General features: G+C 44.1%; 2 protein-coding genes and 1 long non-coding RNA gene across 6 annotated transcripts; 2 read left to right on the top strand and 1 right to left on the bottom strand.

Moving 5' to 3' along the window:
• Positions 1-6,212: 6,212 nt before the first annotated feature.
• Positions 6,213-10,968, top strand: LOC124329031 (breast cancer anti-estrogen resistance protein 3 homolog). 2 transcript variants are annotated; one of them, XM_046787955.1, is made up of 11 exons: positions 6,213-6,501; positions 6,587-6,701; positions 7,174-7,258; positions 7,946-8,030; positions 8,123-8,232; positions 8,308-8,455; positions 8,552-9,415; positions 9,522-9,636; positions 9,705-9,858; positions 9,940-10,108; positions 10,169-10,968. In XM_046787955.1, exons 1-11 carry the CDS (start codon positions 6,418-6,420, stop codon positions 10,667-10,669), a joined length of 2,430 nt encoding a protein of 809 aa, XP_046643911.1. In that variant the 5' UTR covers positions 6,213-6,417; the 3' UTR covers positions 10,670-10,968. The 2 variants fall into 2 exon arrangements, with proteins under 2 accessions (XP_046643911.1, XP_046643912.1); XM_046787956.1 differs by lacking the exons at positions 6,213-6,501; positions 6,587-6,701 and having other exon boundaries at positions 7,174-7,400.
• Positions 10,969-11,660: 692 nt separating this feature from the next.
• Positions 11,661-12,508, top strand: LOC124329269. Its single transcript, XR_006916716.1, has 3 exons — positions 11,661-11,834; positions 12,010-12,137; positions 12,356-12,508. It is a non-coding gene; the product is annotated as an uncharacterized LOC124329269 (long non-coding RNA).
• Positions 12,509-12,988: 480 nt separating this feature from the next.
• LOC124329060 (vegetative cell wall protein gp1-like) lies at positions 12,989-21,167 on the bottom strand. 3 transcript variants are annotated; one of them, XM_046788014.1, is made up of 8 exons: positions 20,913-21,167; positions 20,568-20,810; positions 17,139-18,066; positions 16,657-16,772; positions 15,257-15,406; positions 14,312-14,516; positions 13,987-14,196; positions 12,989-13,855 (listed from the first exon to the last, which is right to left on the bottom strand). In XM_046788014.1, the coding sequence occupies exons 2-8, from the start codon at positions 20,685-20,687 to the stop codon at positions 13,758-13,760; spliced, it is 1,827 nt and encodes a 608-aa protein (XP_046643970.1). In that variant the 5' UTR covers positions 20,688-20,810; positions 20,913-21,167; the 3' UTR covers positions 12,989-13,757. The 3 variants fall into 3 exon arrangements, with proteins under 3 accessions (XP_046643970.1, XP_046643971.1, XP_046643972.1); XM_046788015.1 differs by having other exon boundaries at positions 15,269-15,406; positions 20,913-21,166; XM_046788016.1 differs by lacking the exons at positions 20,568-20,810; positions 20,913-21,167 and adding an exon at positions 19,005-20,532.
• Positions 21,168-22,327: the final 1,160 nt, after the last annotated feature.

The following is a 22,327-nucleotide window of genomic DNA, read 5'->3' as shown; positions in this document are numbered from 1 at the left end:
ACTCGTCGACACAAGAGGCCAAATGGCTGAGAATAATAATAATACAAAAAGGAAGTATAGGAAACAAAAAAAAACAAGAAAAACTGAGAGAGAGAGTATCACCTCTCGCTCTATCAGAGCAGCAGAGACAGACACGTGTTCTTCTTCCCACACTGGGGCTGGAAACGAGACGAGCTTCATCCGGACGTCTCCTGTCTATTATTTCCTCCCCCTTTTTGGAAATAAGGTAGTACCGCCTATATATTACACGGCAGTATATGGACGAGTTTGTGGCAATACTTTTACTGTACTGCTTTCGCAAGTATGGAACCCGGTAAATGTTTTATAATATCACCTACATGTATGTAGAGACTCAATGCTGCCGTGTGTAGACGCAAACAGAATAAGATATGCAGCTAGACAGCACCTTTTGTCATAGCTCGACTCGTAAAACCTTGTGAAAGATTCGCTGCTGCGGTTTATTCCTCGTTGCGATGGCCCGTTTGTGTTGCGCGTCTTTTATTGTTATCCTCTATTCCTGTTGGTTCGTATCTTACCAACTATGCGGGACCAGAATTATTTCAAAATCAAATTTATTCTTGGGTGGGATCAAATTTAGAAATAATTTGATCCATTATAATACAATTGAGACTTATTTCAGTGTTGGAATTAGGTAGCCGGGGTAGCGCCAATTATTTGTCATCCCGTTCACAATTGAGATGATTGGGTTCGGCAATTGAGCGCGCATTGTGTCGGAATGAAAGACAATAACCGAAACTCCTGAATTTCTTGATTATGAACCGGCCGACTGTGGAACCGATTGCCATTTAGGAGAGTCGTGGTTGGTCGAACACAACAGCAGGGATAGAATGGACGTGTAGTCGAAAGTCATTGAACGCCGGAAGCCGTATACCTGTACGAGCTAGTTTGTTTTTAAAAAGGCGAGCTGATAGGATATTAGACTTAATAGTTTGCTGTATATGAAAAGCAAAGGATTCGGAGGGGGGGGGGGTATAAGTTTACACTGCTTTTTTATGATAGCGAATCCTAGCAAGCGACGTCGAATTTTGTCTAGTCTTACATGTTGACAGCACTAAGACATCAGCTATACTATTCTGCTGATGGGTGTAATGACGTTGTGTTGTCTTTGACTTGCATGGGGGCGAAGCGACGGGCCAATCAGCGACGAAAAAGGGAGAGAGACATTGCCCAGCAATATTTAGGTAATAGCCTAGCGAGAGAGAGAGAGACTTATTACGTGTGTAACGTCAAAATTTGTGCTACGGCTTCTTCTTCTGTTCGTCCCGCGAAGCCGCCCCCCTTTGCTCCCAATCCGCCATCATCTTCAATCAAACTGAATTGCGATGAAACTAACTGTGAAACGATGGCCGTCTCGGGACCATGAAACATTTTGACATTGCAAACGGGGAAATAAAGAAAAGAAAGCGAACGAAAAAAAGGAAGAAACGGGTGGCGTTTGATTGGTATGCGCGAGAGAGGGACAGAGAAGAGCGACACGGGAGATAAAAGGGGGGACCGTATAGAAGTTCAGCGTGATGTGTCTAACGTGATTGGGGAGGGGGAGGTCATGATTGCCAGTTGTATGTCAGCAAGCTATATATCTGTCAATCTATAATCACATACATCAGTCCGAGTCGAGTTGTTGCGACAAGGTAGCAATTGTCGTACGACTAATGTCATCAGACCACCCCCATCCCCCCATTTCCTCCCCCTCAAGCCGTTATCATCTGCTGCGTTCACTTCTTCTATCTACTCCAAGGGGAGGGACACTTCTGCTTCACAACCTGAACTATACTGCTGCTGCTGCCATGCTCCGTGTCTATATGTATGGCCGCTTATTCATTCAACCCTGTTGAAATTCAAATGAGGCGTATATGAACGACCAGAAAATGACGGAAGAGAATAGATAGTATAAATATCGTATCATAGTCAGCGCGTGCTCCGCTTACCCAAACGACACTTCCTATTATATCCCCGTGCACAGTTTCTCGGCTCCGTGCATGTCGTCGCTGGTAAGTTGATTTCCCTAAAGCAGCTGTTGTATAAACGTTTAGACTGTCTGTGAAATAAAACGAAATAATAATAAAAAAAAAGGGTCGACTGCTGAACTCCTCTGCATTTCTCCTCCGACTTCTATTGAATGTTAAACGCTCCCCAAAGGATTTATCTGCTGGGATCTCGACGCGGACAAACCCGCGTTTCATCGCCTTCAAATTTCCCCGTGTGTGCATAAAATATCTTTGCAGAAATGTTCGGGGAAGATCTTATATTTTCCATCTCGATTTCGTTTCGGTCACATTTCCACCAAGGGATGAATAAATTGTCTTTGCCCATATTTTTGCTCCTTCCCATTTTTCATTCCGTTTTCTTTTTTATTGTTTTCTTTTTCTTTTTTATTATTATTAAAGAGACAGTTATACTGTTACGGATCTGAGTTTATAGGCTCTCAGTGCAGCCGAATTAGCGTTACACTGCTCAAATTTATTCAGAGCGAATCAAGCGCGCGCGATCTTCTGTGCTTCCTTTTTGCGCATTACACCCGGCAGTCCCGGCTGCGCTGAATAAATCACCAATTGGCTTTCGGTTGTAACTTTATTTCTTTTTCTTTCTTTAACGGCATAATAAGCGCTTCCCCGCCGTTTTCCACGTGTCATAACGCTGATCAAGTTGAACGCCTCAGCAAATTCTATCCCCATCGGCCATCAGTCGGGGCCCTATATCGTTCCGCCCAGAATAGATTGAGACGATGGATAGTCTATAGAGAGACGAACAATGTGGCCGAGTGTAATTGTCCTCCATCCGTAAAAATAGAAAAAAAGGAATGAAAGAAATGAAGAAGAAGGAGAGTCGTCCCAAAGTAAACCGATGGCTCTCCACATCAGCAGCAATTGAAACGGAGCTGCTGATGCGCGCTTTCCGTCCGGTATATCTACGCAACCATATGAAATCGCTTATTTGCCCTCGTCTTCTTTTCTTTTTTTCTTCTTCTTCTTCTCTCCAGCAGCATTGAAAAGGCAGGAGTCCATTAGAGCAAGGCGGCTGTTTTTTATTGCGGAAAACGATGCGCTACAATTGGCTTTGAACTGCAGAGCTAGCGTGATCGCATCTGCGGTGAAAGAGAGAAGCCAAAAGAGATATCATATCGAGACACAATTAGGCGTTACGTCTCTTCTATGAGCAGCGAGGTGTCTATATCGCGCTGCACACAATGTCTGTGTTGCCGGCCTTATCTGGCTGAACTGGTATCAGTACGGAAAGAACCACGGGACGTGCCAACGGTCGCTGCGGCAGCGTAATGCAGCACTTGGATGATTTGGGTATGAAATAATCCGAGTGAATGTGTCTGAACATCATCATCGACACTTCGCGCATATAGGAAGGAGGAAAACCGTGCCCATACAGAGATGAATGCATAAGTCGAAAAATGGGAATGATATAACGATGTGTATAAGAGAAATCAACGGGGCAAAGATGGGCGGAGAAAGCCGCTTCGAGGAGTCATTGGCTTTTGGTAAAATTCATTGATCGGTAGAGCTCCAGCTATAGAAGGCCAAAAGCCACAACTCCGTCAGAAAACAACAGGAAATAACGTGTCAATACGCACGTACCGAAAACAAGTCCATCGATGTAAAAGAATTGCGGCGATTATTCCCTATTGCGGTCAGATGTAAGTGTCAAATCGTTCAAAAAAAAAAAAGGAAAACAAAAAGAAAGAAACAAGTAGCAGCAGACAAGACGAATGGGATTTTTTGTTATCAAGGAAAAAGCGGCCAGGTTAAGTCAACACAATTTAAGTTTCAGACAATGCCGTTAAAAGTATAATCTTAAGTCTTATTCGTGGGTTTAATAATGTAACTTGGAGTACAGATATCAGGATATCTCTTCATTGACGTAGGTAGAAGTGATTTGGTTTTCCCCCATTCTAATAAAGATAAAAGTCTGGATGAATATAATTTACGTCCAAAGTTCATTTGTTGGAATTATGTTGGGTTTATAATAAGGCTGACGTTATTTACAACGGCATTTGGGATTAGACTCTAGAAAGGTACCTGTAGATGTTCGTTAGAAACCGTTAATCGTTTACACGAATTGATGACCGAAAACTAATGTCGAGACGGGTATATGCCACAAGGAATTTTTGAATTAAATCAAATAATAGGTGTCCATTAGGAACTTGTCAACCGACGAATGCGTGTTCAATTACGGAACAAATATTAGGGGGACGCAAAGAAGAAACCTGCAGGTATTGGACACGCAAAGCAGCCAAAGAATGAATATAATGCCTCCCCTTGTATAAGAACAATCAGTTTGAAACATTGTGGGTCCGCCCATTGAGCTTTGTAATTGAAATGAATGGCAAAACTAATAATGTCGAGGATATATTGTAAGTAAACGATACTGTTTTTCCTGGCTGGAACCTACGCGACAACAGCTGGTTTAAACCTTTTTAGCTATACTCTTTTACGTGCTGCGTTTACCGCAAAGAAAGGAAAAAGAAGAAGAAAAAAAAAAAGGTTCAAAATCCCTCGCCTATCCAAAGGGTCCTTGCTTGTTATACTGAAGAAAAGTTATTTCAATTTTCGTTTTTATTTTTATTTTTTTTCAGTGGTGGTGGATGAACTCAAATTGGTGGCCGGCCATACGGAACTCATTGGCCATCAGTGCCAGCGTCAGGTGGCTTTAGCCCCTTTTCCCCTTAGACTATTTTTTTGTTTTTTAATTTTTGGTTGGCCCATCGGGCACAAATATTCAAATAAACAGTTATCATGCACGCGAATCGTCCGCTGTCAATCCCGAGGATCGTTCATCACTTGTAATCGTCCCCATCCATAACCTTTTCCTGTTGGCTGATTTTTTTTCCCCGGCCTTTCGTCTTGTTTTTATATACCCATTCCTCGCTGTTACATTTTCGTTGGAGATAATTACATTTTTTCGTGCGGAAGCGGAAGGGATATGTAGTTAAACCGGACGGGACGGTCCGGAATATGTGCGATACGCTAATTTAGCCGCCGATTTCACGGCGCTTTTGAGACTGTGACGACGGCAACGGCCGTTGGCATTCCCAAACTCTCATGTGTTCAGAGTTGAACGGCTCATCCAGTAGATGTAGTAGTAGCATCTGTGGTTACGCCCAGTTCCTAATGTAAATAAATAAGCTGCGGTCAAAGTCCTCCATTTGTCTTGTTATATTCCAACCGTTCTCGTTCCAGCACCTACATAAAATATGTTGATACATTTTCACTATACAGCGCGCTCGCTGTAGCTAATATTATAGTGTGGATGCTTTATGATATTATATTAGTCCAGCTCCTTGCTGGACGGTTCAGTTATTTTAATGCGGGAGATTGCGACCGGGAACAATTGAAGAATAAAGAAACGGTTTTTACCAGAGTAAAAATAATTTGGCTTCCAGACGGTGCCAAAGCTCGTAAAAAAATCGGGCATTTAACAGCAGCGAATCCAAAGCTCTACCTTGGACCTGTATTTTTATAACGCATGTTATTCTTTTTTCTTTTATTTGAAAGTAACTGCAGTTTTGTCGGTCGACAATAGGAAATAACTTATGTTTCACGTTGAAGTTGAAGGATTATATCCTCTAACAGAAAATTACTATTAGACGTCAATTATTATTGAAATGCGCACGGACGTTCTCGCCATCTAGGATTCGTGAAGAGAACTCGGTCCCCTAGTTCACGTTTGTCACGCAGTGGGGTGTATTATATCACAGGAATAATGCAACTCAAAAACCTTGAAGCAATATTAGAACAATTGAAATATTGCCAGCACCGTGACGTGCAAAACAACATGAAGCAACATGTTTTAATGTCCGGTTTTAATCTTTTTTTAAGGCTGATTAACTCCCGAATTATGGTATAGAAATCGACGCGATTTATCAGTGGACCATTGTACTTGCCGGTACTTGCTCAATTGCTGGTGTAATGCGATGTGTAATAACGTTTATTTCCAAGAATACATTGGCCCGATAACTTTTGGTGGTTGAGAAAAGGTTTCGAGTGCGCGCTCCCGTGTTACGTCTACATGACTGGGCATATATAATAATCCACTCTGAAACTGCTCGATATTACCAGACAGGTAGTTCTATGAAGCCGATAAGGACAGTAAATCAAAACGCAGAGCGGCTGCAGTGTCTTTATCTCTTTCTCTATGAGAGTCCATTAAGAAATTTATTCCCGAGGCTTTTAAACTATTTTAAATGCCGAGGTTAGGAGCAGAGTGGAAATCTGACTCTTGCCCGGCGCCTGAGATTAGAACCGCTTCCTACTTGTTGATTATGTACGGTTCAGGTGAGTGTGTACCATAGGAGAGACTAGTCTTCGTTCTGGCTTTCAGTCAACGGCACGTTTTCGTCAGCGGTTAGTCAGTGAGTGGAAAAATACAAAACGCACACCGGACGAAATGCATTTAGATATTAAATATTGGCTGAATTCGTTAAATCTGCTGCAGTACCAGCATCTTTTCGAAGGCTACCATGGCGTACAGGTAGGCTACATCACTACAACTTGATAAAATCACAGCTGCCTTGTTGACAAAGTGACTAATGGCGGCAACTAATGGCTATTGATAGGATATCCTCCATCTGGACGAATCGGCCATCATGAATCAGATTGGAATCAAGAACAGCGCTCACCGGGCCAAAATCGTCTCCAGCCTTGTGTTGCTCAGAGCAAAACATAATCTTCGTAAGTGTTTTCAATGGTTTTTAACTTGCGATTTTTTTTAAACAAGTGTTTAAAGGGGAAATAATGTCCAGAAAGTAACAAACAACTTGCTTAATACCGGAAGTGGCCGGTTTTAAAGCGCGTGATTCGTTCAGGGCTTGCGCTCTCGTGCTCACAAGCCCGTCAAACTCACGTCGCGAGCCACTCACCTTGACACGGCACCAATTTTGTATCAATTTCGATTCCCCCCCTCCCCACCTGTGCCTCAGCAAACAAATGTTCTTATCTTCAACGTTACACAGATCGACAAAATCGGGGCCCATGTTCGATGCAGCTCGAAAGATTGCGTGCTGTTTATTAGTTTTGTAATGCGCAAAGCTTTGCTCTGATAATGTTGCCGACATTTCAGAAATGAAATGCACTCGACTCGCTCGATGATATGATTCGCATTATCTTCGATATGATTTCACCTTTTTTGATTCTGAAATTCCAGGACTCCGAAAACAAGAGAACCAACCCAGAATTTCGCCGGCTTTTTCTACTTCCTCCGTCGATGACGCCAGCATGGTTAAATTCAGGTGGGTGTCGGAAATCAGTCAAACAGGATGTGTCCGTCGTTGGTCAATATTTATTTTTTGTTTTTTCTATTCTATTATTTATTTTATTCCATTGGGCGGACGGGAGTCACGCAAAGACATTTTTGGGAAGGAGAGTAGTATAGTAAGTGCTACGACTACTAGATGTCGCACTATGTCTGTGAATAATACGTGAGAAAATAGCGTTCCGTTCCATTGAGCTGGGAGGGGGGAGGGGAAGCAGTTTGGAGGGTAGACGAGATGAAAATCAATAGCAGCCGGCAAACACACCCCTCCCAACTTTGTTGATGGTATCAATGGAGGGAAGCGAGAGGATGCCAGGGGAAACGGATAGCTTTCCACAGTTAGTCTGCTGATACACATATCTTTCGAAAATCTCAACGAAGCAAGCCAATCAGTTTGGGGGTTCAAACGAGCAGAGCTTTAGAGAACTGTCAAGCATTCGATACATTCGCCCCGGGTTCCTTTTGTACTGAAAAAAATTTTCAGTTTGAAGTTTTATCCTCTGCTGAGAATTAGTCATCATTGAATTCCGATCCGAGGCGAGTGCGTTGTTGGTCGTTCACTGAGCAAAAAGGATCGCCTTTCAACACGACTCAGCTGATTCCCTCCCCTTCTATTGAAAAATAATTTGAAAAAGAAAAAAAAAAGTGTTTGATGTGCGCGCAGGTCGCGTTCGGAATTCGCGCAGTCGGCGCACAACAGGAGTCTGCTGCAGCAGCACAGTGCCAGTGTTCTCAACATCTCACAAATGGTAAGTCTTGTAGTATGTACTATGTAGACCTTAACACAGTTTTATTATAAACGAAATCCTTTTATTTATATTTGGTCTGGTTTTGTTGACAGCAAGATTACGACAACATTTCCAGCGCAGAAGTGTCGGAAGCTGAGAGCCTTCGCCGCCAGTTGGAATGGGAACTCGGACTGGACGGGCGATGTCTCGAATCTCACGCTTGGTATATACATGCACGCATTGATCGGTTCCAAGGATTTCCCTACCAACTTTCTCCCTTTTGTTGTTGATCTTTTAGGTACCACGGGTCGATTCCCCGGAGCCACGCGGAAAGTTTGCTGAAAAACGATGGCGAATTCCTCATTCGAGATTCTTCGACAGGTCAGCCGGGCGACCTTGTCCTCTCCACCTATTTTGGAGGGCATCTACACTTTATGATTAACAAGGTAAAAAGCTCTTGACAAAAGAACACTAGGGCGACCCGGCCTCAATCCAGCATTTGACCTCATTATTTGTCCTCACTAAATGGAATCTGTTAATAGGTGATCATCCAAGCCAACACGGTCTACCAGTCGACTCAATACAAATTGGAAGAGGAGCCGTTCGAAACGATTTCAGATTTGGTGACGTGCTACGTCGGTAGTGGCAAGGCCGTGACGGCCGCCACCGGCGCCAAAATTACAACGCCCATCAATCGAACGAAACCACTTTCGTTGTACTCGAGTCGCTACAGCGTTGACTCGCGATCCTGTCATCCATCATCGGCCAGCAGCGCGAGCCAATACGGTGGCTCGACTAACCTGTACTCCGGCAGGAATCCTCTAACACCTGCGGTGACGGGTCGAGTGCGGATGGTTCACCCGACAGCGCGCGAGTACTCGACGCAATCGCTGCCCCGATCTACACAATCTGCCTCCAATCGAGTGATGATGAGGCGGGGACCCAGTGATCCTTCACTGTCCATCCAGCCAGGGGCGTCACCTGCATGTCCTCCCAAACCCAGCCGGGTCCCGTCGCAGATCTTCCCGCCAGACGTCGACATTCCATCGGGCGACTTGGCTGCTGTTGCTCCTCCTCAGCCTCTCAACCGGATTTCGGAGAGTGCCGGCCAAGATGTTGAAGATGAGAACAACAGTGAAGAAGTTGATGTCTTGCCCCAATTGCCCCAGCTTCCGGCTACTTTGCCACGTAGGAGAGCGGCAGCTGGGAATTTGGCAAAGCGGCCAGTATCCATGACTCGAAACTCCTTCCTGGATCGGCGGAGCTGCGATTTCGACGCCGAAGCCGCATTCAATCAACCGCACCAGTTGATTAGCGATTCGAGCGATCAATCAAACGTCAATGATGAACATCCATCACCACTCGGTCGTGAATTTCCAACATTATTCGACGTTGGCAACTTTCGGGTATAATAATTGCGATTGATAGCAGTTTGATATGCGTCTTATGTTCTCAGGCCGTATTCTGTTTGGATTAAAAGTAACAACTTTCATTTCTCCCCCTCCTTTCCAGACGCTCTTGTTGCCGAATTCAGAGAACAAGCCGCTGGACGTGACTTCTCTGGAGGGATTGTCAACCGTATTAGAATCGCATTCATCCAAGTCGATAGCCCTTCATCTATTACACGGTAAAAACATGAAATAACTATTCAACTACAACCGAAAACTCAATTAAATAAAAATGAATGTATTGCAGCCGATCTGGATATCCTGGGAGGTTTACCCGAACCGGCTTTGGATCACACTCTGTTTCACTATCAGAGTCACTACAGCGATCGTGGGATCACATCCGGTATCGAACTCTGCGCCTTACCCAATGGCGATCAGCTACGCCTGGATCTTCTGGAACGGTATATATTACGCAATATCCATTTTGATTATGACGCAACTATTATATTATCTGACTGGTTGCGGTTTTTTTTTCTGTGCAGAACACACTGTCTGAGGTTATTTGTGGCAGTAACAATTCTCACTTGCCCTACAATTGAAGACCGCACGGCAATGCTGAATCTGTGGATTGAAGTCGCCATCGAGAGCAAAACGGCACTGGGCAACATGTACGGATTCGCCGGTTTGATGTTCGGTCTCTGTATGCCTCAGGTATAGAAATCATTTTTATAAAAATTCAATGGTGAATTATAAAATGACCCAATTTGACAGATTCAACGATTGACGGCGACGTGGAATGCCCTGCGACAGCTGCACACATCGACGGCTTACACTTTTGAAACCCGTTTGAGACCCAGTCACCGAGCAGAAGTCGTGCCACACGCTCCCAATACCACCATTCCCGATTTGCATTCCGCCATCCTCCTGTGGACAGTCACCATGGACTCTCTGATGAACGACGACGAGGTGGCGTTGCCCCTACTCAATTTCCACCTGTCGTCGACGGGTCCCGATTTCGGATTGGATTTGTTGGCCAGCCACATGGAATTGATACGATCTTGGTCGCTCAATCTGCCACTCTACTTGCGCAACAGCAGAAAGGCTTTGGAACAAGTCTCCACCATCGACGAATTTTTGACAGATGTGTTCCGCACCGAGTTCCACCTCAAATTCTTATGGGGTAGCCGCGGTGTGTCGGCCGAAAGGGAGCAACGCTACGTCAAATTCGAGCAAGTGCTCTCTGTCCTGTCGGAAAGCCGCGAACCCAGTTGATCATCCGCTCGTGTCCAACTCGTTTGGAAATGATTTCGCTATTTTTTTTCCCAGTTCTGTATAGTATTCCTCTGCGTTATAGTACTACTATCTTTTTCTTTGAAGGAAAGTTATCCGTCTGATCTCAAAAACCATAATAAGGCGATAAAGCGCCAAATCGCCATGATTTTCGAATTGGTTTCGATATTTTATGACCAATTTGTGTTGATAACAGTATACACATTATATAGTTTTTGCCATTAACTCGTGAAAAGGTGCTACGTTTTGGGTGGTCGAGAAAATACATGTTTCTATTTATAGCACAGATATATTTTGTGTCTGACAAAATCATAACTGCTGCGAAAGTTTTATGTGAGTTCGGTCCGGCTAAATTACAGGTTCGATTTATAACAGAGCACAGCATACTATATCTATACGAGAAGCCATTTCAATTGTTCCCGGTCGACCACTTTTAAGCGCCAAATTAGGCTACTTTAACGAGGTGCGCTACCGTTATTGTCGCGTATTTTGGTACAGTTCCAGAGCGAAATGGGTTACTATCTTCTTCGTCTCCATTTGGTATCGGTCCCATCGTGTGTAATAGTAAGAGAGACGACGACCGAACTTTCATGTGACAATCGACCTCCTGATCCACTTCACTTTGATATTTTGCTCTTTTGCTTTCTCTTCAAATTTGCATGGTTCTTTCTTTTTTCTTTCGCATTCCATTTACTTGGTGGGCAAGTTAATAGTTTAAAATATAATCTCATTTTTGTCGAGACTATGCATTCGCCCTATAAGTCAAATAGACTCTTGGTTTTTCAGCACTGGTCGCCACCGATCCGATCCGTTCAGCGGATGTCGAGCGCGGGAAAAAACAAACAACTTTTATCCTTTTTCGCGGTTTGGATTTAAGGGGTCGATTTTTAATAAATTCTAATCGATATCTTAAGTATTGCTAATTAGACGATTAGTGTCGTCTGCTTTGCTGTTTTCGTTTTAAAACATAAGTTTACTCAAGACAAGTTTCGAAAAGGAGACTAATTTAATATAATAAGATTTCATAAAAAAACGGAACGATTAATTTTGTGGATGCACGAAAATAAAATTACGAAATGTGGTCATCATTCATTATGTCAACTTTGGTGTCTTCCATGCTTGATCTCCACTCCATGCTGTTTGGCGGGTAAATATACTCAGCAGAATAAAAAATGGGACGATTATGGGAGCTTGAATTGAATAGATAACTTGTTCCAAGTTTGTGAATTCTTACTTCCTGCTAGCATTATTTATCCCCTTGTCATTGCATGGCAGATTGTTTGCACTGTTTGCACTGTATTGTAACCTTTTCCTCTGTGCAGATCTGAAGGAGCTAGCCATCGTAACAGCAAAGTTTTTCTTGTGCTGGACCACCACCAGTCATCCACCAGTCATATGCTTTGACTGATGACCTCATGCCATCAGCAACAATCACAGTATCATCGCTTAGGTAATCATTTTTGTTACTTTTATTAACCTGCATGTGACCTGCCAGATTTTTTTAATGAGGCATGACTTGCATAACTGCAGTGTGGAAACCTTCAATTCTACTGTTTATTAACAATTAGGGTATGGTTTACCCACTGTCTCAGTTTCAACTTTTCCTTGCTTGTCATTGTTTCTGTAAATATTTTTTCTCATAACTCATTGTTGAAAATTTGTATTTAGATAAACAGCATCCGGTTTAATTGGAGAAACTTCCAGTATCGACCGAGTTAAGGATCTCTTCAATTCCCCTTTCCTTTTCTTGTCCTCGTGTACGCCCATGCGAGTGTGGGTGTATTCACGAGGACTCCCTTTTACCTATCCCTCCTGGTGGATTCAACTTCAACTTCTCTGCGGATGGATGGAGCACTTGTGGACACTTGGGCCTGGCTGTAGGCTTAAAGGTAGGACACATTCATTTTTTTCGTTCAATTCTGACTATTGAGTGGCGTTTATAATTATAAATCGTTGCGGAGTAGCTACGGATATTCCTGGGCCATGCAGTTGGTTGAAACTGTTTTCCTTTGCCCTTTTTGGTTTTTTTTTTTCGGTCAGGGTTCATTAAATACGATTAAATAGCTCTCGTGAAGAACCACTGCACAGATCAGGCCTCTTTTTGTACCTCGCAACTTTGTCTTTGGGAAAACAATCAAATTCAGAAATATTTGAACTTGAAACACTTGAAGCAAAGTGCAACTAGAGCCATTTTTTTTCACCAAGAGGTTCTTGCCACCACACCGGCACTTCCTGGTAAATAACTTGGTTTTATGATTGTTGTAGTGGCCATATTATTCACAAATAATTGAAACTATCTTGTTTTTAAAGTTAAACCATGTTTATTGTCCCTCAGCCGCGTGCGCACAAAATGCTAATTTCCAAGTTTAAGACTTTGCACACACTGCCAACCAACAGACTGGCCATTTGAGCACATACATTTTTTTTTGTCTTATTTCTTCTTCTCTTTTTACTTCAATTATTATTATTTTTCTGTTCATAATACTCGGGGTCGGGGGATGGATACATGTCAAAATGGTAAAATATTGTTAAGAAAAAGAGAGATAGAGAGAGAGGACGTAATATCTCGCCAATCGCTTGGCAATTAGTAACATTTCTTCTTTCTGTATAGCAAAATGACGATTGAGAGATATATAAAAATGGCTGATGGGTGGATCAGGAAAGAACGAAACAAAAACAACTCACAATGTCATCCACCTTGGACACAAATGTAACAATATGGACAAAATGTTTCAAAAGATTTCAGGAGGGAAAAAAGGAGAAACTTTATTTCGCATAGTATACTGGGGGGGATGCTTTGCGGGTCGATGGCTAGACACTTTTGAAAGTGCGATGGCCAAGGCAAATGGGCAAACTCACGAAGAGCGAAGATGTAAAGTAGGAAGAAAAGATGGACGATGAAGTGTAGGAAAATGAAGGAAACATATTTAATTTTCTTTTTTTAAGAATAATTCTAGCGCTACTTTTTTATGTGTAGAACTGTTGCGTTTTTTTTTTTTTTTTTTTTCGTTTATTTTCAGTCGATCAAGTTTTCGGGGTATGACTAGAGGCGGCTCAGCCGGTCCCTCAATCAATAAAGTCCCAAAACGGAATCGATGGTGTGGATGACACCGTTCAGCGCCGTGTTGTCCTGGTCGATGACGTTGGCTCCGTTCACCTTGGTCATGCCTGTTGGCGAAACGCGATTCGTGTCAAGAGAAATCATGCAAACAAATTAGTCGTCGTCGTCGTGTTGATTAAAAAAGTGAAATCAGACGAGAGATTGCGTTATCTCCATTAGTATGTGAAAGAAAACTCACCCTTGGCGTGGTAGATGTAAAGGATTTCAAAATCAAGGGCGTAAGCTTTCTGGAAACCTTGGAGACCGGAAGTGTAGATTAAATCTTGGACGACGTGACGTTGGAGCAACTTGGTCAATTTGGCCGGATCGTTCAGGATTCCGTTAAGCTCGGCCCGGGATATCAGTGAGAAAGCCTTGTTGGTGGGCGCAAACACCGTGTATGGTCCGGCTGCGTGATAAAAAACAAATTGTTGTGTTAATACTTTCTCTCATCATCACGGTGATTTGATTTCATTAGCCTTGTTGAAAGAGAGAGAAAGAACGAAGAAAAAAGGGAAAATTACCCGTGGGATTGGCCAGAACGGCCGTCAGTCCCGCTCTGTCGATCGCGGAAATGAGCGTGGTGTATCGCTGCTGAGGATCGGTCTTGAGCGTGTTGTAGATGTCGGCCTGCGGCACGGGGAAGAGCACTCGATCGACGATATGGATAACGCCGTTGGTGGCTTCAATGTCGGGTTTCACGACACGGGCACCGTTCACCGTGATCACCTGTCGGATTTCAAAGGAAAAGAAGAAGATAATTTTAGTAGGAAGGAAAGAAAGTAAAAAAACATAGAAATAAGAAAAAAAGGGCCGTGTCATCTGACTTTCTCCCTTGGACGTTCAATCTCCCCATGCGTCATTTTAATCTCTCCCTCATCCAACCCAACAAGAAAATAACTAAAAAAGGAAAAACCTTTTTGGGGGAAATTGTTAGGCAACCCTATCAACAAGTTACAGGGACATAGAAAGAAAAAGATATAAGGAATTAAGCAACTTTCACACAGTCGATACAGCAGCAGCCCCACCACAGGCACCGTCTCCTTTCGACATGTTTTAACATAGGAAAGAGAGAGAGAGACTGTTGTTGTACAATAAAAACTATTTAAGAAAAAAAAAAGAAAAACCCAACAGGGTCAGTAGCAACGTGAATGACCACCTGCTGTCCCCTATTTTTTTATTTTTTTTTTATTTGAGATGTTGTTTTTAATAATTTTCATTTGGCGATGAGGCCTATGTGACTGCCTTCTCTATATGGGCTACAACAGAGGAGAAAGTTGTGTGTTCTTTTTCTCTGTTTTTATTAATACTGTCGTGTATACGATCGAGCTGACGAGGTGGGAATGAATAAAACCTGGCGGACTTGAACGAAAAGAGACCGCAAATTACCCGAACCAAGCGGAAGAAAACGACGACGAAAAAATCCAAAGCCAGAATTTTTTTTCTTTTCAAAGATGAGAGTATAGTACCTGAGTATTTACCTTTAATGGTCGCCACTCGCTGTCTTCCGACTCGTAGAATTTGACTCGCAGGGGTGTGGTGAGCAGACTCTGCATTGCGCCGTTGTTCTGCAAGGAGGACGACGGGATGGAACCGGCCACGACGTGGTGCTTGAGCAGCTGTTTCGCGAAATCAAAGAGAGAAACATAACGTCAATCGAGATAATGTTTTAGAAACGATAGGAAGACGAAAGGGAGAAAAGCAAAAAAAAATGGGTCTGCACTGCGCGATATGAATCAAATTGACAGGCCTGCACACGTAAGAGAGAGAAAGGAGAAAAGTAAGGGAGACAAACAAAAGAAAACCGCAAAACAACAAGTGGCTGTTCTTTAGTAACGTCAACGTGCCATTTATTTCGTCTTCTCATTTCTGCGGTGAGGAGCCCTTTACAGCCAAACATTCCTGCCGGCCGACGTGAAACAGGTAGACACGTTGTATACGTACGTGTGCGTCTACATTTCCAACGGCCCAAAAATAAAAGAAGAAGAAAAGAAAAAGAGTGGCGCGCGCAGAGGCTCTCGTGCGTGTAAAAGACGCTCCCCGGTGAAAGTTTTTTTTTTTCCGAGTGGTGCATTTGCCCAGTGGGCTCGGGGAAAAGGGGCCCCATTTCACCTGTGCGTGTGTCTGAACAGGGGCCGGCCATCATTCAAGACGACCGGTTCAATAAGAGAAAAGGAAGAATTTCGTTTTCTCCTAGGCAGAAGAGAGAGAGAGAGAGAGAGAGAAGGAAAAAACAACAAATAAAAAATGAGAGAGAGAGAGAGAGAGAAGGTACAGACTGATGCCTCGGAGCTGCCGGGTCCGCGCCCAGCCCCGCATACCTGTAGATTTAAAGAAGGAAAGAAAAGAAGAAAAAAAAGGTGGATAGACGGCCCCTTATGTATTTTCCAGCATTTTTGGACTTTTCCCAAAAATAGCTATGTGTGTTGTTGCTGACTGGTACTACTGCCAACATGGTCTGTGTACACGTTTCTTTTCCCTTCTTCTTCTTCTTCTTCTTCTGCCCGTGTTGGAATACGAAAGACTTTCTCTCTCCCTGGTCAATTGCCAAAACACCAACATTTGATAACAAATAAAAACGGTGTCTCTCGATTCTTTTCTTTCGTTTGTTTGTTTTGGTGGTTTTTTTGTGGCTAGCGCATGTTAAATCCATTTTGGGGGATAGATAATACCGTTTGCGATCCGCCAATGAATTAGGGCCAATGGTAATACTATATCTATACGCCGTCAATCTTTTTGACAGCGAGAACCTGGCCATCATCATCCTTTTGATAACTTCATTTTTGTTTGGCTTTTCTTAAGACTCCGAGAGTATCGGGTATCGTCGCCGGCAAGTATCTGAAATTTGAAGAAAATGAAATCAACTTACCGAACTGAGGAGTTCTGGGTTCTTGTTGAACTCTTCGCTAGCCTTTTCCATACCGCCGAATTTCTGGATGAGGATCTCAAAGGCCTGGTCAACCGGCACGAAAACGGTAAAAGGTCCTGATGGGCACATAAAAAGGAAAAAAGAAAGAAAGAAAGAAGAAGAGGGGATTAAATTGCTTTCTCTGCTGGTTCTGATCTCTTTTCTCCTTATTTGTCGCTTTGATTACAGCGCATTGAGAGGGAGGGAGAGAGAGTCTATACACCCGAAAAGAAAAAGCAGGTCACATTTTCCCTTTTCATTTGGAAATATTTCTGGACGGGCGCTATTACACAAGTTAAGAAGAAGAAGAGAAAAAACCTGTCTGGAACTGGGATTCAGACAGACGGGTTGATTTGCATTTATGCAAATTCCAGGGGGATCCGGGTTATTATGTTGGTTTGTGCCTACAAGGATCGACGGTGTTGCGTCAACCGATTTCTCACCTTCTTTGTCGAACATTTCGTCCAAACCGGAGAGAACCAGAAGGTCGTTCAAGGTGTTGAGTCCGAGTTTCTCCAATTTCCACGGGATTGAGCCCTCAGTCCACTGGGAGGCTTCCTCCTTTTTGCCACCGTCGGCGGAAGGTGCGGAAGGAACGGGAAGAGCGCCGGGAACGGGGAGGGCGCCAGGAACGGGCAGAGGAGGAACTGGGAGTTCGGCAATGTCGTTGGTGTGGATGTCGTGATCGACGGATGCCGGCGCCAACGTGCTGTAGCTGGCGGATTCCTCGATCACCGGCGGGACGGTGACGGGTTCCGAGTTGGCGTAGCTGCCGGATTGGACGGATTGTTCGGGCTCCTGTTGTTGTTGGGCGGCCTCGTAGGAAGCGGGCGTCGTGCTCTCATACTGAGCTGGCGGATTATAAGCTTCCGGGGCGGCCGTCTGCTGCTGAGGTGGACGGGCGTAGAGAGGCACAGGTAGAGGAGCATCGCTATAAGGAGATGGTGCTGCTGCTGCTGCTGGGGCAGGAGGAGGAGGAGGAGCGGATTGATAAGGTGCCGGTGGTGGAGCGACTTGAGGAGCTGCTGGTGAAGGAGGAGGTTGGTACTGAGGTTGTGGCTGGTAAGGAGCAGGTGGCGGCGGAGGAGGAGGCTGGAACTGTGGTTGTTGGTATTGGGGTTGCTGAGGTGGTGGTGGTGGCGGCGGAGGCTGGTACTGGGCCGGTGGTGGCCCTTGATTGTATGCCGGAACAGGAGCTGAAGCGTAACCGCTGGGTTGCTGCTGCTGCTGCTGTTGGTAGGATTGAGTGGGAGGCGACGGCAGAATAATGGAATTTGGGCGCAGGTAAATCGGCAAAATGGCCGGAATGTAAGAAGGTCTCTGGCTCTGCTGGGGTTGAGCGTAATGCTGGGTCGGTCCAATCGGTCCGTGCTGTTTGCGTCAAAAAAACAAGTGAGAACAATTCTAATTAGATACGACTGTACTCTCCCAACACGTCAGCATCATCATCACGAGTGCAATTTTTGAATAGATGGGAAATCAAATTTGAAAAATAAAAATTGGTGTCACGTCTGATTGAGGTTAGTTTCAGTCGACATCATCAGATAAATATGCAACAAACAACAAACACACGCAGAAACTTTTTCTTTCCGGCAGGTACTACAACAATAACACGAGCCCGTGTGCCAACCCCTCTAATCAATGCTTAAACATATGTATAAAAAAAAGAAGGAGAAGAAGATATACGAGTGAGAAAAAAGATCAAAGGTCCCGGCCTGGAATGTCAACGAGAGAAAGAAACAAAAATTAGAATATGAATGGTGTAGTAGTATAGCAGTAGTAGTAGACACTACTACCACACTATGGCTATATAGTAGATCGTGTGTAGAGCGCGACATATATAGACATGTGAAGAAGACGACAGGGTGTATAGACATGGTAAAAGAGCGGAACTCTTCTCTTGGTCTCTCTGATGGCAAACAACACACGACCAACGAAGAAGAAGAAGAGAGCGAAAAGGAGAAATCGGGGTCGAAGGTGTTCTCATGAACTCGCCATTAAGGAGGCGATGATTTGGCTCGGAGAAAACCGAGAGGAGGGCAAGAAGCAGGAGGAAGGAAGTCGAAGAAAATGGCAGTTGTGTGTGCATTAATGGACCAGAAAAAAAAAAATTAAAATAAAAAAATGGGGAATTAATGAAAAGTAAAGAGAAAAGGAGTGACGTGATGTGCTCCCGCAAGAATTCTTTTCCGTGTTTCCCACCGTGACGGGATGTTTTTTTTTTGTTTTTTTCGTTCCGAGAGATTGCGGTGAATAATATTTAATGAATGCAATAATTTTTAGCTCTGGCTTAAATTTGGGGTTAATACAGATAACTGATTAGCGTTGACGGGTCGACGTTGGCCGGAGTGAACCATTCGCTTGTGTTGTTGCTGCAGTTCCGTCCTCCCCCTCACCGGCGGATTCCGGAAGTGATGTTGTTGACGTTGGAGACTCTGCTCTCTGCTGAGTTGCTGATGGGCGACGTTGTTGTTGGTTAGCGGCGTCGTTGGTCTGACGACAACGTTAGAGCCGTACCGGTGGGGACCGGCAGTAGCTGGTGGCTGCTGACGTTGTCGCCCTACGTCCTGTGTACGTACAACATCAAAGACGATGGGACCCCCCCAATGAAAGTTAGTACAAAACTCAAACAGACACACCCGTGTCGGTTATGTAATCAAATGGAAAAAATGAAATAACCCGTTCTTTTTTCTTTTCTTTTGGGCTATTCCTTTTTATTTTTGTATCAATGCCACACGCACGAAAATCCGTTTCGCGTGTAGGATTCTTGCCCGTCGAGATTGATATGGTAGCGACTGTCTAGTGTTTTCTCCAATCATTTACAACCCCCCCCCCCCCCCCCCCCTGTTCGAAAATAAACAAAAACTGCCAACAACGGGAAGCTGACGGCCGGCCCGGAGTGGCCAAACAAAAACGAATAAGAGAAACGAAATTATGCACACGATTTATTGTTAGCTGGCTGCGAGGAGAAAGTCGGGATTGTGTGTAGAGTGCGAGTTCGTTTATCTTATTGTTTTTTTCTCTCTCTCTCTCCCCTATTTCTTTTTTTTTTTGTGATTCCGCCACCATCCATCAATTTCACTGAAAGATTATTCGTCGAATGAATTAAGGAAATCTCAAAGGCCAGCGGACGGCCGAGTGTCGAAAAAGAAACTTGATCCGATCGTTCAAGTCTGTTTCTCTCTCTCTCTCTCTCTACTGTACAGGGCGGATTATTTTGACTGTAGAGTTCTCGAAAGGTATTCGCCTTCCGGCTGTCAAACTACCAAATCATCTGGCAATCAGCGCGCGCTAACAAAGTGTTGGCGGAATGACTTCCTTTTCCCATCTTCCACTGATTACTTTAGACTGACAGGGGGCTATGTATGTACTGTCTGCATGTACCACTGTTATTACTATGACGGTATTGCCCCAGTTTGTTCGGGAGAATTATTCAACCACCGGCTAGAGAAGAGTCTAAATTTTTTCCCGAGACCGCGGCGCGTCAGAAAGAAAAAAAAACCAGACCAAACCAACCGGATGTGATGGACAAGCTCTGTGGGTCACCAGACCGTATGGTTTTTTTTTTTTGTTCTTCAACATCAAATTAAAAAAAAAAAAAACCCACTGTATAAATTTCAAAATTACTCTCACTCTGCATCGACAAATTATATGTACAGGATTTAACAAGAAAAAAATTATTAATTCATTTTTTGGGGTTAAGGATTTAGGAGTTAGTTGACAATCGTCGCACTGGTGTCGGAATTTTCTATTTTTTTTTTTTTTCACTTGCGGATGTGAAATATTTTATTCTTTTTTCTGGGGGGTGGTGGTGTCTCGGGAAGGAGACGAAACAAATTTAAAAAAAAGGATATTGAAAGGGGTCATCCTACCTGATGATGATGGCCACCTTTATCTCGTTTAACTCTCGTTTGGCTCCACAGTTCCTGGGAGAAGGCTGACGAAAGCATTAAAGCAATCAAGAGGACGACAGAGCCTCTGGCAGCAATCATTTTGGTTTTTTTCGGTAAAAAGTTGACCGGCGTGAGCGCTGGATTTCTTCTTGTTCTCTCCCCCCTCGACAGACAAGAAAAAACGGTGCGGCGGAATGGAATCGTTTGGGCAGCAGGTAGTACCTGTTGTTGGTTGGGTAAACGACCTGTAGTTGCGGTTCTATCTTTTCTCCGTCTTGTGCAAAACAAGGTAGAGAACGAGGGCGAAAGAATTAGACAGCTCACCTGTCGATGTGGACAGTTGTTGCTTTTTTAGTCCGGGATATTATTAGGGAAACGAGCGTTGCACTTGCAGGCGGCTGGCCGGCTGTCTAGAATAGAAGCAAACGAGGTGTAGTAGCGCACTGCTGTAGCTGGCTGCTGGACTGGCTGGACTCTCTGCTGCTGCTGTAGCGACGAAATGTAAGAATGAAGGAGCACACTGGAGCACCACCGTCCTTGCTCGATATCTCAAGAGCGTGTACGAACAGGTTGAAGAAATCCTCCTGCCTAAATATATATAAGGGAGTCCCTTTCACCTTCGATCGCTACGTGTGGTGGCTGGCCATCCCCTTTGCCGCCCACCTCCCCACTCTTCTCTCTCCACAGACTATAGGGAATTTCAGTCAGTAGTACTATACTCTGCCGTAGAGAAGCTTATAAGCAGCAAGGTGGTGCTGGTGGGTTTTTTTTCTTCTTCTTCTTCTTCTCAGAAGGGAAACGGGAAAATGTAGGTCAGTCGGGCTTGGGGCCGCCTACCTTCTCTCTCTCTCTCTCTCTCTCTCCGCCCGCCCCGACACCTAGACTCTCTTTTTCTCTCTTCTCCAACAAACAGCAGAAGGTAGTATATCGGGCCGCGTGTCTGTCCAGGCAAGGCTGCAGCAGCTCGCCCGGCTCTCTCAGATGCTGGCTGACTATCTGTCTAGCGTAATGTATACATCAACGGAGCTAGCTAGGAGTTGCCGGGGATCTACTATCGGGTGATTTTATATGGAAAAGAGAAAAAAAAGAAGCTCGTACGTGATTTTTGGAATCGGGAGGGTAGAAAAAAAGAAATGTTTTGATCAAAATATTTATTAGATTTCAAAATAAAATGCCAACGGACATGAAGGGTAGATTCCGGTGCGGCGGTCGGGGGGATGGAATCAAGAACGAACCCCTCGTCCTGCCATGTACAAAAGCGTATCAAATAAACCTTGTATTGAGCTCAGCAGCCTAGAAGTATAAAAAAAAGTCTCAGCATCAGATTGCCCTCAAAACCTGCATCTGTCGCTGGAACACTCTCTCTTTTCTCTCCGAAATGGAACGACGGACACAATAATGCCTCGCGATCGATTAGGTTTTGTTTTCGTTTGTTGCTGCTGCTGCTGAGCTGTCCAGTTCAGGGTACTTCTTCTTCTTCTCTAAAAGGTATTTCCGCCACAGGTATTGGGAATGAGGATGACCTGTTACTTTGACACACTTTTTCATTTTCCCTTTTTCCTATTTCTCACTTGTCGGTCTATCGAGAAATCTTGTTCTCCTCTCTCTTTCTTTTATATATATAGATTCTCTTTTCATCCATTCCTACATGTACCTATGCAGAGCCTTTTAGTCCGATGGCCAATAAACAGCTGTGTACTATGCGCCGCACTCGGCGATCTTTCACGGGGCCATGCGGA

The sequence above is a fragment of the Daphnia pulicaria genome, chromosome 3 (assembly GCF_021234035.1).
Source record: "Daphnia pulicaria isolate SC F1-1A chromosome 3, SC_F0-13Bv2, whole genome shotgun sequence".
NCBI lineage: Eukaryota > Metazoa > Arthropoda > Branchiopoda > Diplostraca > Daphniidae > Daphnia > Daphnia pulicaria.
This window is presented reverse-complemented; position numbering and strand designations above follow the sequence as displayed.

Excerpts from the sequence above, each read along its gene's own strand:
- LOC124329031 (XM_046787955.1), top strand. The coding sequence starts at position 6,418 with ATGCATTTAGATATTAAATATTGGCTGAATTCGTTAAATCTGCTGCAG. Across the intron at positions 8,031-8,122 it reads TTCTCAACATCTCACAAATG|CAAGATTACGACAACATTTC; the intron begins GTAAGTCTTGTA and ends TTTTGTTGACAG. Across the intron at positions 8,456-8,551 it reads TACACTTTATGATTAACAAG|GTGATCATCCAAGCCAACAC; the intron begins GTAAAAAGCTCT and ends ATCTGTTAATAG.
- LOC124329060 (XM_046788014.1), bottom strand. The coding sequence starts at position 20,687 with ATGATTGCTGCCAGAGGCTCTGTCGTCCTCTTGATTGCTTTAATGCTT. Across the intron at positions 18,067-20,567 it reads AAGGTGGCCATCATCATCAG|CACGGACCGATTGGACCGAC; the intron begins GTAGGATGACCC and ends TGACGCAAACAG. Across the intron at positions 14,197-14,311 it reads CGTTCTGGCCAATCCCACGG|CCGGACCATACACGGTGTTT; the intron begins GTAATTTTCCCT and ends TTTATCACGCAG.